This window comes from Pipistrellus kuhlii, unplaced genomic scaffold (assembly GCF_014108245.1).
Source record: "Pipistrellus kuhlii isolate mPipKuh1 unplaced genomic scaffold, mPipKuh1.p scaffold_m20_p_24, whole genome shotgun sequence".
Classification (NCBI taxonomy): Eukaryota; Metazoa; Chordata; class Mammalia; order Chiroptera; family Vespertilionidae; genus Pipistrellus; species Pipistrellus kuhlii.
In genome coordinates, this window is record NW_023425523.1 from 5,619,172 (window position 1) to 5,633,798 (window position 14,627).

At 50.3% G+C, this 14,627-nt stretch overlaps 1 protein-coding gene across 7 annotated transcripts in view; it reads left to right on the forward strand.

The window, feature by feature from the left end:
* The window catches only part of VAV3 (vav guanine nucleotide exchange factor 3), a 157,380-nt gene that overhangs the window by 75,524 nt on the left and 67,229 nt on the right, over positions 1–14,627 (forward strand). For all 7 annotated transcript variants that reach the window (XM_045586953.1, XM_045586952.1, XM_036452657.1 and 4 more), the window contains exons 16-19: positions 363–464; positions 999–1,099; positions 7,838–7,863; positions 12,840–12,885. In XM_045586953.1, coding sequence (XP_045442909.1) covers positions 363–464; positions 999–1,099; positions 7,838–7,863; positions 12,840–12,885 — 275 coding nt within the window. The remainder of the gene's footprint in view (positions 1–362; positions 465–998; positions 1,100–7,837; positions 7,864–12,839; positions 12,886–14,627) is intronic.

The window sequence follows — 14,627 nt, forward strand, 5'->3', positions numbered from 1 at the left end:
CATAGCTCAGGGCTGTGGCCAGAGGCAAGAAATGACTGTTAGGCTTGTTTTGTGTTTTCCCCGAAAGGTTGGCTTCTGTGGCTATTCTGGAAAGTTCTCTGGGAACACTTGATTCTAAGGAGGATAGGTCCCTTAACGCCTCACAGGCTGCTGGCTCCGACACAGTGAGATTTCAGTGCATGTGTTAAGGCAAACAACACCCATGGCTCTTAGAAACATTGCTGTAGGGATATAGGAATAGCTTTTTTGCTCGAATCAGATCTCCACCCCTTGGGATGGTGATGAACTCACGTTTCCGATGACTGGACTGCTCCTTCCCTGTGAGACTTTCTTTAGGAAGATCCTTCTCTCCCTTCTTCTAGATCCAACATCAGGCCAGACCACGCCGACTCCAATTTCCACGAGTTTAAGATGCACACCTTCAGCCGGGTGACCTCCTGCAAGGCCTGCCAGATGCTGCTCAGGTGAGCTCCGCGCGGCCGGGCCCAGCCTCAGGGAGCCGGTCTTACTGCTGAGCGCGGCAGGCCCCTGACGCCCTAGCCCAATGTTCCCGGGGGAAGGGGGATGGAGATCTTATCTTTTTAAAAATATATATATTTTATTGATTTTTCACAGAGAGGAAGGGAGAGAGATAGAGAGCTAGAAACGTCGATGAGAGAGAAACATCGACCAGCTGCCTCTTGCACACCCCCTACCGGGGATGTGCCCGCAACCCAGGTACATGCCCTTGACCGGAATCAAACTCGGGACCTTTCAGTCTGCAGACCGACGCTCTACCACTGAGCCAAACCGGTTTTATCATGGGGATCTTATCTTAACACTGTGCACCCCACAGAGCCCTCCTGGGCCTTGAACTTGGGGTCCCCCAGGCCCTGGGCGGTCCCCTGCCTCGGCTTCGGCACACAGCACTGTGCTCCCCTGTTTTTCTCGCACTAATGATTGCATCAAGGCCGAGCTTGGCGCCTGCTCACCCTTCTGTCTCCCGCTTCTTCTTGCAGAGGGACCTTTTACCAGGGCTACCTATGCTTCAAGTGTGGCGCCAGGGCTCACAAAGAATGTCTGGGAAGAGTCGACAACTGTGGCCGAATGAATTCTGCGGGTAAGTCATGTTTCTAAATCTCGGGGTGATTCTGCTTCTCATTGGGACACAGAACTTGCTGACTGTAATTCAGGCCCCATTCACACGTGGGATGTGTTTATAGTAGCATCTTTACTTTGACACTCACAGGTTAGACTGCACATGTGTCAAACACAAGGCCCGCGGGCCAAATCCGTCCCGCCAGGCCTTGCAATGTGGCCCGCACCGCGCTGTCATCACTGCACTCCGCTGCGTTTCCATCACAATGACAGTTTATGACTGTTCAGTAAACCATTCGGCCCGCGATTTAGGCTGGATTTTAGATTTTGGCCCCTTCTCTGATTGAGTTCGACACCCCTAGGTTAGCGGATTGTTGAAAGTCATGTGACTTCTCTACACACGTGGCAGGCAGCGGGTTCAGTTTCCAGAGGAGTTAGGGCGGTTTCGTGTCCCCCATTTCACTCACCCCAACCCTAATCTCACTCAGGCTGGACCCATACCACCCAGACAGACATGTGGGGTAACAAAAACAAAACAAAAAGTTATTCTTCATTTCTGTCTTCAGGTCCTGAATTCCTCCCTTATTTTCTTAAAATACTCAGCTCAGAAATGCTAATGACTCCAGCAGTAAGCATCACGCAGAAAACTCACGAGTTAACGAATGGAATACATTGTCATTTTCCAGCATGGAACAAAGAGCAATATTCTTTGGATTTTGTGTAAATATTTCCCCCTGGTTTTTTAAAAATAGCACCCCACGATTGTCTCACGAACCCGTCGCTAGCCGTCGGCCATCGCACATTCAGGAGCCTTCCGCCTCTCCTCCTGGGCCCGCTCTTTCTTCTCTTTCTTTCCTGGCCTCTTTATTCTTTCCCTTTCTTCTCCTCTCTCTTTGTCCTGTTCCCCCGAGTTTCTCTGTCTGAGTTTTATCAATAAGACCTTTCAAAATCAGAGAAACTTTTTGAAGAGAAGAAAGGGATCTTGAACAGCTTGAGCTCAAAAGGCAGCCATGTCAACCTTTGATTTTCCCAAAGGGAAAGGTGGACATTGAATTATTTTGGATAATGCGAAGAAGAGGGAATGTGAAGAAGAGAATAATAGCTCGTTTCAGGGCTGGCTTCAGAAACCGGGCAATGTGGGAAACGGGCGAGTCCTATTAGAGGGCTGAGATCACAGCACACGGCTCTCCGGCTCCTTCGGCGGACACCCGGCCAGGCCAGGGCCCCGGGAGCCGCTCCAGGGCCGGAGCGGGGCAGCTGCTGGGAGGTCTGCCACTGGCTGAGCATGTGCACGGTGCCTGCCCCGGGGGCCTCTGTGTGTGGCGCCAGGGCACATACAGGATGTCTGGGCTCGGTCAGGGCGCTTCTGCACCTCACTCGAGCTCTGTCAGGTGAAGGCGACAAGATTAGCATCCACTCCTATGTCTGAAGGTCAACAGTAGACTACAGTCCGGCCTCCGCTGCCCGGTGCTGGTCTGATGTGAATTGTTCTCCCGTTAGTTTCTGTGTGGGTTTTATGTATTTGCCAAAGTTAGCCTGTGTTGTGGCAACTAAATGACCCCAGTTCCAATGGCTTTAACTCATCCCTGTTTATTTTACACACACACACACACACACACACACACACACACACACACACACACGGTGCTGCGGCCCTGGCCCTCCGGGACAGCTCCATTCCAGCTCATGGCTCAGGGATCCACACCAGTTCCCTCTTGTGACTCTGCCTCTTCCACACTCGGCCTCCAGGGTTGCTGCTCTTAAGCCTCAGGGATTGTACAATAAGTGAGCAATGCCATTTTGTTTGCTCACAGCCCATTGGGTAAAACTGGTCATGTGACCTCAACTGAATGACAAGGGCCGCTGGGCATTGTGGTGGAACTCACGGCCTGTGTGTGGTGAGCCATCCTCTCTGACGCTTTTCATTTCCTCTGGTCGATTACATGCTCCTTCACTACGGGAGTGTGTTCCTCATGTGTATCTCCCACTCAGTACCAAGCCCAAGGTTAGGATGCATAAGACCAAGTAGTTGGTCCTTTCCCCTCCAAGAGGAATGTTTCCGCCCCACTGCAATCCTTCATCTGTTGGACGTGGCTCATTACCAACCTTCCAGCATTGGAAGTAGCTGAGTCACCTGTTTTTGTGGATGTTAAGCCTTCTCTGAATGTTAAGTCTTCCCAGGGCTCAGAAACCCTTCATACTTCATGCTCCGTATCCCTTAAATCTACCCAGTCTTCATTCATCCTTGAAGTAATAATTATTTGGCAAAAAATGCCCCGCATTTCTGAGTGAAGGAAGGAATGGTTCTCATGAATATTCCACTCCGACAGATTACGAGCTCCAGTACAAGGGAATTATGGGAAAGGCGTTTTGATAAAGGCTGGCTGTTTATAAGACCCACTGCGCAGCTTGGAAACAGATTGGAAGGTTGGGGGTCAGTTTGTGTCTTCACATCTGGAACCTTGCAGGGGTGTAACGAGCAGGCCGTCCCACCCGACCCTCTGCATCACCGAACTTGAGCGGACGCCTCCCGCTCGCCATGGCAACCTCAGCGGTCAACGCGCAGGGACTTGGAGGTGGCTGCCAGCACTTCCATTTGCCCGTTTGGGTCCGTGGCATGATACAGTGATAATTATTAAAGGGAACTGGGGTCTGTTACATGGTTGGATTCCTCTTAGGGTCCGGAAAAGACTTGAACTCAAAGCCTCTTGCCAAGTATTGCTTATTGTTTTCCAAGATTTTGCTGTAGATCTGAGTGGTGAGCACAGGAGCCACACAATTTCCTCCAGAACTGGTTCAGCCCTCACTGTCTTCCCGAGTTACTGCTGCCCAGAAATGGCCTGTTTAGCCACTAGTAATGACTTGTCTGTGCCCCCCTTGGAGACCAGTGATAGTACTGGGTGTTGATTTGCTTGGTTTTAAGAAATAGAACTTCAGACGAGAGACCAAGCAGATTGCATCGTAATACTCACATCGGGAGCCACTCGTATGGGATGGACACCTATAATAGGGCCAGATTTTTGTTTAAGCAAATGAATCATGGGACGTGAGTGCACAGCCTCGGTGGAAACCATTTCTCTCTCACACCTGCCCGCAGCGCCCCGGGCTGGCTGCAGGTTGGAGCCCCGCTCGCCCCGCCCTTAGCTGCACCCCGGCTCTGAGCCGCACGAGCTAGTTGGGGCCTGATGAGAGAACCAGAGGTCTGAACGCCCCTCGGGCCCGTGAGTCACCACCTGGAAAGGTGCTTGAAAGGCCAAGAACATTTTACAGTTTGATCAACAGGAGCCCGACAAGTAGGCTGCAGGGGAAAGGTGCGTTGAGGATGAAAGACTTTCGGATAACGTTGGAGAATTGACTTGTTATCCTAAGGCAGCTTCCAGGAGAAAGAGACAGGGGGCCGTGTCTTCAGATCTCACCCAGCAGCCATCCCAGCAGGCCGGAGGTAGACTCAGTGATGATTGGCCCTCGCTCGGGGTGTTGGGCCTGACGTGGGACCGTGCCCCAGAGCCATGTAGGGGTCTGGGCGCCCGTGTTGGCATTTGGGTGCATGGCAGGAGGTAAAGGACGGCACAGCAGGCCAGAGAGTGGAGCCGCGACTCCCTAACAGGGGTCCTCAAACTTTTTAAAGTGGGGGCCAGATCACCGTCCCTCAGAGAGCTGGAGGGCCGGACTATATGAACTACTAATTCCTACTGTAACACCTCGGCTGCGCTCACTGCCCAAAAAACCTGGCGGGCCGGATCAGACTCCTCTGTGGGTCGCATGTGGCCCGAGGGTCGTAGTTTGAAGACGCCTCCTAGCACCTCATCTGGGAGCTCCTTCCCGGCCAGCGGGCACTCAGACCCGGGAACAGCCTTGCCGCTGGGCCCCCCCTCTTCTCCCTGTTATTTTAGTCGAAGTTAACACGCTGTGGTCAGGATTTAGCTTCTGCCTGTGAATGAGTCAATCTGCTCAGTCATTAGAAATGTGTCAGTACAGGGTCCTCGCTGAGAACTTGTGAACCCAGAACAGATTCTAAGAGTCATTTCCAGCCTGTTGGCTTTGGCCGTGCTCTCAGAAAATGCACAGAACCCTCCCACGAAATGATGAGTACAAGGTCTGACTCCCAAGAGCCATTGTTTACGTGATCCTCGCGGCCTGCGCAGGTCAGAGTGTGAGCGGCCTCCCGCCAGGGCCCGGGGGGCGGGGGGTGGGGAATGGGCCTCTTTCTCGGGGGGCAGAGTGCAGGGGAGGGTGGGGGCTGCGAGGACAGGACAGGGAGTGGCGGCCAGGGCCAGGGTCAGCCCCAGTGCAGGACCCTGGCCCTGGCCTTGGCCTGGCCCCCAGCCCAGAGCCCCTCTTCCATTTTCCTCTGCGGGTCACACGCGGAGGCCCCTGGAGAGCAGTGCCTAGCGCATCCCGGGAGGATGATAAGGAAAGCGGGTCCTCGAAGTGGGGGCGGCAGGAAGCGGGAGGAGCGAGGGAGGAGCAGTGTGTGGGGTGGCTCCCCGAGTCCGGTCTGTCCCCACTTGTGGCTGCCTGGACCTCACACCCTTTTTCTTCACTTTCATTTCAAAGAGAGGAAGGAAGACAAGGATAGAAACATCCAGGATGAGAATCATGGATCAGCTGCCTCCAGCACACCCCACACCCTGGGGATCGAGCCCTCAACCCGGGCATGTGCCCTGATTGGCACTCACACCGTGACCTCCCGGTTTATGGGTGAAGGCTCAGCCACGGAGCCATGCCAGCCGGGCCTCACACCCTCTTGACTTCCGTGAGAGGCTCCCTCATGCAGGCGACTGGCCAGGATGCAGAGAGCTTAAATAAGGATCTTTTTCCTGGACCCATTTTCAGGGTAAAGAGGTGCACACACAGCAACCTGCCACCTGGGAGACCATGGTCTCTTCCCGAGGCGCTCCCAGATGCCTGCTGGGACGTGGTGGGTTTAAAAAATTATATATAGTTTACTGATTTTTTACAGAGAGGAAGAGAGAGGAATAGAGAGTTAGAAACATTGATGAGGGAGAAGCATTGATCAGCTGCCTCCGGCACACCCCCTACTGGGGATGTGCCCGCAACCAAGGTACATGACCTTGACCGGAATCGAACCCGGGACCTTTCAGTTCGTAGGCCGATGCTCTATCCACTGAGCCAAACCGGTTTTGACGTACAGGTACATTTAATGCACATTGTAAAGGACCTGCTTCCCCATGACATGAGAACACCCCTGAGCAGAGCCAGGAGCAAAAGGCTCCTCTGGGATGGACACGAAGGCCACGCTTCTGTAGGAGCAGGCCTGGGGTGTGTGTGTGTGTGTGTGTGTGGGTTTTCCGACGGCAGAGGTCGTCTGGAAGTATGGAGCTCTACTCAGTCTCCGGGGCAGGCAGGCAGCCTCGGACTCCCCTCCCGCTGGCTCGCTCTGCCTCCCTCGTCAGAGGGGAAAGGAGCTCAGAGCTGTCGGGGCAGATGGGTCTTTTTGGTCGAACCAGTGAGGCAGGTATTACCACTGCTGTTAGGACCCGAGGTCACCTCGCCCTGGGCCCAGCACCCAGCCAGACCCTCTCCCCAGCCAGCCTCTCCCGGCCCGCCCTCTGCAGCCGGCCTGTGTCTAGACTAGAGGGAGGCCGAGGAGTGGAGTTGCTTCCCGCCCAGGAACCCTGGGCAGAGGCCTCCCCCCCCCCCCCCTGACCGCTGCCCATGAAGCCGGGGTGATGGGCTGGAAAGCACGTCCAGGAATGCAGACGCAGCTTTTCTCAGAAAGGTGACTTTTCGCCCGTGGGTTTTCTTTCCACGAATCAGGAGCAGCCAGTCCTTCAAATGAAAACAAAACCGGAGCAAACCTCCCGCTCCCTGCCCCAGGCGGTCACTCTGTGTGCACAACTGTGGCCGCTGGGCGGGCTCTGAAGGACGGGGCACCCCTGACCTCTGCTCCGGGGGCTTCCCCCTTCGCCCTGGCTTCCCCCTCGGTGTCTTTTTCTCTTCCCAGTCCTCCTTTAGAGGATCGTGTCGGGTGGGAAAAGCACAGGCAGAGGCGAGGACGGCGAGGTGTCTGCCTTTGCAGCAGAGGCGTTGGGACCTGCCCGGGCGCCCCTGGGGGTGGGGGAAGGAGCGAACAGCCCCACCGGCCTCCCTGTGCAGCCGGAGTCTCTGCTTCCCTTTGCTCTCCGCTCACCTGAAGCCCGGGCCCTGCGTACCTGCGGGTCGTTTTCAGGAACCAACATGGAGCGGACGCCATGGCTTTATACATAGGCAGGTCCCCTGCGGGGGAGAGGACAAGCCGATCAGAATCCAGCCCTCTGTTTTTTTTTATTTTTATTTATTTCCCTCTTTAAAGTGAAATTCGTTCCCCACCCCCTTGAAATGAAAAGTACATGTTGCAGCCACTTAATGCAAAAAAGAATGACACTCAGCATTGACCTGTGTTCAGTGTGCAATGCTTGCGAATAGCATAGCGCCTTTGTCACTTGGTGTGTGGAGCTTCTTAAAACCAGGCGTGTTGAAAGTTCCCACCCCGCTTTCTCTCCGCACGTAAATTTAGTGCGAGCCGCCGCTTCCAGGAGCTTTATGGGGCTGGACTGACATTGCTCCACAAGCAGTTGAAAAAGCCATGCGTAATGAGTCACCCTCCCGGCAGCCAATAGGGCCGGGGCACCGGTGTTGCAAAAACAATCCCCAGCCCAGCCCGAGGGACCCTGGAAAGTGATTGCAGGTACCGGGCAGGCTGCTGACCACACGGGACCCTGTGCACTGACAATGCCCATCTTTACCTTTCTTTCAGAACCCGGGACGCTGAAGGCGCCAGAGGTAAGAGGAACCTTTCCGCCTTCCCAGGTCACGTTTGCATGTGGGGTCGCTTGCTAACAGGCGTGGTGAGCTTTTTGGCCTGTTACGTGTGCCTCTGAGAGTGGAAGGCAACAGCCAGGGAGCAAGCCAGAGCGTGTGAGTGAAACTCGGGGTTCAGTCAGAGGTGTGTTCACAGTCACCCGCGGGAGGTCTCGTTGGAGGGAAAATGTGGATGGTTAGCTTAAGTCTGGTGTGAACTGGAGCTTGCAGAATCTTACTGGTCCAGGTGAATTTCAATGCTGTGGCATTAATGGGTGGGTGCATTCCCCGCCACGGAATGCCACAGCCCCGGAGGTTTAGGACAGGCAGTGCCCCCGGAGGCATTGCCTTGGCAGGAGGAGGCTGGCCCTGTCTGTACAGAAGGAAGGTGGCCTCCTGCCGGGTGTTCCCTGGCACGGAGGTTCCAGCGTTGGCCACTAGGGATGTGCTTGGACATTGGAGCACAGACATGGTTCATATGGATCCAGTCCAGATCTGGGAACCGTTTCCTTTGGGTTTAATGCACCCTCACGTTGGATGGCTTAGCACTGTGATCCCTGCCATCCCTTGGAATGAAGCCATTAAAAAAAAAAAAAAAAAAAAAAAAGGAAGAAAGATTGAAAAACATGGCCAGTTCCAGGCAGCCATGGCCGTGGCCTTCAACCCAAAGTAACCCATTTCTTACCCGACCTCCCCCAAATAAGGTCCTAGCAAAGGAAATTAAATAGGAACTGTGTGTGAGGGGATGTGAACCTGAAATATATGATTGGAGAATTTCAGAATAAAAGAATGACAGAAACATGCCATGCCAGATTATTTTAACACAGTTGCACCTCATTAGGAGTGCTGTCATAGTCGTATGCATTTAATAGGCTGGTGTTCATATGGTTGGTAAAAATAATGAAAAGCACCGCAAGATATCCATAGGAGGTAAGCTGTTTTCTGCTTTTCTTTTTTTGCAAAAGCTCGACCTTTTTTTTCATCCAGGATAACAAGAGTGTGATGTGGACGTTCAGGTGTGCCTCTTCCATGTTCACACGGTATTTTAGACTCTAGATGGAGGGGATGGGTTGAACAAGATAATACTGGTTCTGACATGAGCCACACGGGGTGCCCCAGGGGAAAACGAGTTACTGAGGAATTTAGTGTGTAGCCGACAGGCGAGATTGCCATCAGGACCGTGAGGATTGCTCCAGAGGCGCCATGCAGACCTAGGAGGTTGCCCCCTTCCCCCCCTCGCAGGCTGGTGCCAAGGCTGTCGGTACAGGTTTTGAAACCTTGAAGACCCTGGGCTTCCTTTCAGGGCTACTTTACCTCGATCCTGTTGGATACAGACGTTACTTTTCTTTCTCTGGGAAGGTCATTCCACTTGATTCAAGTTATGCCAAGAAAGGAAGTGTGCAGAGGAGAAGTGGTTCATAGTTTTCACAGGCTGCTAAACAGCTCTCTCTGGGCATTTGTTTGTTTGTTTGTTTTTGGTGTGTGTGTGTGTGTGTGTGTGTTCTTAAAAGTTACACATGAGGCTATCCTGAAAGGAATTCATGTTCATGTTGAGTTTTTGAAAATGTAGCGTCAGTGTTTTGGCAACTTGCTTATTAACTTTTGAATATAATACGAGCAATTTTTATTTCCTGTGTGAATATACTAGTCCCATCTCTACTTTGGATGGGTAATTACAGCAAGCTCTTATACTGGCTCATTTCTCTGGGAACTTGAGCTCAATTTAAGGGAGAATCGGATGGTAGGAAGTGTCTTTCACTCCGTCCTCCCCACGCTCACCCCTTTCCCCCCCCCACCGACTGCTCCTGAACGGAAGGATGAAGGCCTCTGTGAGCTCTGGGGCGCTTATTGCTTCCCCCCTCATGAAGTTCTCCTTTTCCTCCATGGACTTGCTTGTAGTCCTATGTGGTTTCCCTTTCCAGAGCCACGATCACACTGTCTACTGTTCATGTTCTCCCTCTTTGTCAAGGTGGGCCGGGTTCCAGTAGCCACAGGCCCCCTGGGCCTCCTCAGCCTCCCCTGGGACGTGCACCTCACGTCTCATTCCAGCATGGGCTCCAGAGGCCACCTCAGCCCCAGGAAGCGAGGCCGTCATTGCATACCTGCTTCACACTCACCTGCTTTCAATCTGTTCCCTCACGCAGGGCGTTCTACCTTCAACACTGAGGGCGGAACCAAAGCCAGTTCCTTAGAGCAAATGAACCCGTGCTTGTTTTGTTGGTAAAACCAACAGAATTAGGTGTGTCCAAAAAGAGGCAAGAAGAGAGAGTCTTAGAGGATCAAATTATTTCTTTAGAGAGAGAGACAAGGTAAAAGGTGATGCATCAAGAAATAAAAGGAGGTTCTTTGGTTGTTGTATCTCCCCCGCCCCTCCCAGGTAGATGGAAGGGGATGGAGGAGGCTCTGAAGGCGGCCCCTCCTGATCCCCTGGGGCCTTACCGAGCTCCGAGCCCACCAGGCCCTGCTGGGGACAAGGTCAACACCAGTGCGGTGCCAGGCTTTTAAGAATGCAGGCAGGGAGTGGAGTGTGCTTACATATGCTCTGCTAAACATTTCCCAACAAAAGACTTTTTAGGTGCTTTTCAAGTATAATAAATCTCAGCCTCTCTAAATGCACTTATTCTGAGCTGAAATTTCCTCTTTTTTTTTTTTTTTTTTTTTTTTTAAATTGGTCAGATCTGTTCTATTTCCCACTCTCGCTGTAGAGAAGTTTCTGTTCTCAAGGTCAGTGGTTTTTCAGTGATTTTCTGGAAGAAGAACCTAAAACCTAAGCAGTAGGGCAGTAAGTTTAGCAGAAGAATGTGTCCTTTATATGAATTTAAACATTCCAAACACCATTAAGTTAATAAGGACAATAATAATAATAATAATAATAAGCTTTCACTTAATAATCCTTGCTATGTGTCAGGAACTGTTCCAAGCACTTAACATAAATTAACTCACTTAATTTTCACCACACATGCTATGAAGCAGGCACTATTATTACCCTCCATGGAGGTACAATCCCCTTTGGAGATTAGGGATCCAGACAGGCACCAAGACGTTAACTAACTCATGATCTAACGGGTGGCTGGTGGTCTGAATTTGAACTTGAGCAGTCTGATTCTACAATTCATACTCTTAAAAATTGCCCTGTGTTCCAAATTTTCATCCTAATTTCTAAGGTAACGTGGAGTTACTCTTGAAATCGAATGTTCTTTTTCACATTCTAAGTGGCTAGTTTTTCAATAGTACTGGTTTAGGGATTCTAGAAGGAAGGCACAAAGGTTGAATTCCTTTTTTGTCTTCCAAGCCCTTTGAGAGTAGATGGTGTGAGAGCAGTAGGAAGACAGCTCCTGTTCTGCATGAAGAAGGAGGAGGTCTATGCAGGAAGTCACTGCCAACAAAATATCCATCGTTATAATGAACAACGAAATATCCATCATTATATAGAAAATATTGTCAGTTGAGCTCACTTACAGAGAGAACTCCAAAATGTTTAACATAAAATTTCAGGCAGAGAAGTGTCTTTCTTTTTGAAAGCAGCTTTCTTCCAAATGATTGCATGTGAACCTGTGACTCACCAAGCTTCTCCTCTGTGCCTGGTTGACCAGATGGCCAGGACTACACTGACTTCTCACGCCCAGTGGCTCTCTCCCTGACTCATCTGTCCAGTACAGATATCCATCTCATTGGCCCGGGCTTAAGTGCTGATGGTCACGATCCCATGGGCCTTTTCACAAACCCATTCTGAAAAAGTTATATGTAAAAGATTTCTCCAATCCGCGTTCCCCTGAGGACTCTGAATGTATGCTTACCATGGCATGGAGGCCCCCCTGGCATCTGTGGGGGCCCATTTCCCCCATTTAACTCATGAAAGGAAACAACAGGAGGAACCCAAGGAGAAACCCATGGCTGGTGTGTGCTGAGCAAAGCTGGGTGTGCCCCGAATGGAGCGCAGTCTACGCAGGCACAGTCCCCAGCACCCGGGGGAAGAACTGCAGCTTGAAAATCGAAGGACGTGGCCGTTACAGGCCCAGCCTTTCACCCAGATGTGTAATACAAAGCGAAACCGAGTCCTTCTTAATCCGAGGGGTTACCGTGGTTACTAGGTAGGAACAAGTTCAATATGGAATCGAATTTGTTCCTGTGCACTTTCAAAGCTTTCAGACCTTCCGTTTTGCATCTCATCTGTAATCTTTGCAACGCACAGTTTTTCTTATGGATTCCTTTTCTCTCATCAAAATGGGCTTTTCTGGTTCCCAGGCTGCATGCCTGTTTTGTTTCGTGAAGAATTAAGATATAGCTGACCCTCAGTTAAAATACCATCCTCGTTTAAGTGTTTGCTAAGGTCGGCACGTGAGATCTTTGGAGCTCTATCTTCTCCAGGTGCTGGTCTGTCGGGCCTCAGAAATCGCTGAATTAGCGTTTTGGGGATCACGTTTTTTGCTGGGAGCATGTTCCGACCACACTGGGCTGCCTAGGCTTCGTGCTCATCACTCCTGTAGGCATTCTGACTTCAAAAAAATGAGCGCTAACACCCAGAGGTGGCAAATGGAAGCATCCTTCTTTCCCTCAGTCTTACAAGTATTAACAAAGCCAGTGGAGGGGTGTTCAGGTGGAAACCTTGGAGAAACAAAAAGGTTAAACTATGAAAACAAGCTTTAGAACCCAATGTTTGCATTCAATTTAGTCACACCCTTTCCTGGAACAAGGACACCATTCATTGGCTTTCCAAAGTGTCAGAAAGTAGTACACTTTAAAAACCAATTTATTCAGTTAAATTTTTTGGATTAAACATTTTAAACATACGTTTGAGATAGTAGGATAACAAACCTGTAGATATCCATCATTGAAATGCAACGTAACACTTTTATTTATTTTGAGCAATTTACTTTTTAAGGCTTCACGTTCTATTAGATCCTTCTCAGAGGAGTACACTTCACTAATACACACTCTTCGTTTTGTCTTTCTGACAGAAACGGACCAATGGGCTGCGGAGAAACTCCCGGCAGGTGGACCCAGGTGCGTTTGGGTGCACGTGTCTGATGGTGATGCAGTGAGTGACTAGCAGCGTCTCTGGGGGTGGCGGTAGAAAGTCAGGCGGCGCGTTGGCCTCTGGTCCCCGCAGGTTGGTATGTAATGTGTGACCAGGAGTCAGCATTTCATGTGCCAATCATTCACCCGATGGTGCCAGGGTCCCGTGGTGAGTAACCTTCAGGAACACTCTTTCCCCGATCAGCACCCGAGCCAGTTATTCTCTTTACTGATCAGCCTCAGGGGGCCTGGTTAATGCCAGTGTATCCAGCACACCCCCTCCTTAACCACCCCCCCCCAAACCCCAATCAGGGAAGAAAACCAGCCAGTAAACAGGCTTTAAAATGAGCATTTTCTACTGGGATGGAGGGCTCATAAAATGGATGCTTCGGTACCCTCCCGGTTTGGAAACATGCTTTCCTTCGTCCTGCATGTTAACTCGTTTCCAAATGAAGAGAGAACGGAAGGACTCCGGCTGCAGGGAACACATGGTTGTTTTTCATGTCACATGGTGAGGTCAGCCTCGTCATTATTGTAGGGCAATTACTTCACCGTCCATTAAGCAACGCCTTCCACGGTTTACTTACCCGAGATCAGCCACCTGCGTGGCCACAGTGTGTTGTGGGGGAAAGGCGTTTGTGGCTCAAGGAGCCCAGCTCCATGAACTTGGTAATGAAACCAGGTGGGACATGAAAGGAGAGTCTTGCTGGGACAGAATCCAGATCATGGGTTTGGTTTTCGCCTCATCACCAGTGTTCGCCTCCTTGTCGAGTTTAGTTTTCAAAGCTTTCTAACTTTTAACTGCAGCCACACCCGTGGCAGCCACGCCAGCTTGTGAGCTGTGTGAAAGGATTTATGGGGCTTTGTTGCCTCCGGTTAGAAATTGCCTCACGGACTTGCCGAGATCCGTTCCAGTCGGTTTAACCTCAGAACACAATTGAGGCCATTAAAAAAAAAAAAAAATAGGGGTTCTGGTGGACTCTGAATAGTTTTAACTATCTCAGGATGTTACTACCCTTTCCAGAGGATTCTGCAGTCATATGTCCAGGTTACTTCTGTTTAGGAGGAGCGTATGACTGTGAGCAGAATATTTTCCTTATTTTGTGTGAATTGAAAAAATGTTTCAAAAAATTAACCTTTATAAATGTTATTTTAAAAATATTTTCTCTTCTGGATTTTTCATTTAGTCTCCCCCTCTCCCCCACAGAGAAATGTATTTTTTGTTTGTTTATTCTATTTGTAAGAATATGTTTGACTATTAACAATGTATAGCCTCAAATTTTAGGAGCCCTAAATTTTAAGGCTTAGATGATTTAAAGGGATGTCTAAAGTGAATTCACAGATGATAAATATGACAAAGTGGACTCATCATGAAATAGTTTATCCTCCTCTTTTCTAAAGGTGATGGCTTCGTAGAGGTTATCACTCTTCAGTTATTCCTGTTTGTCAAAAAATTTGTCCAAAGATCAAAGACTTGATGAAGATTAGACTTAGAAATACAAAAGCATATACGTTATGCTTGTAATTTTATATATCTATATGTCTGTCTATCTGAGATCTTTCCAGTAGGTGTAATAAATATATGAGTGTTTTCTCATTGTTTGACTTTTTTAAAAAGAGCAAGTAGTCGATGGCCTTTTGTGTTACAGCTCCTAATGTGATGGCAGCTACTTCTCCCCGAAGGTGGCTTCTGACATCAGCCTTGAATGTGTGTGCTAGAGTCTTTGCTG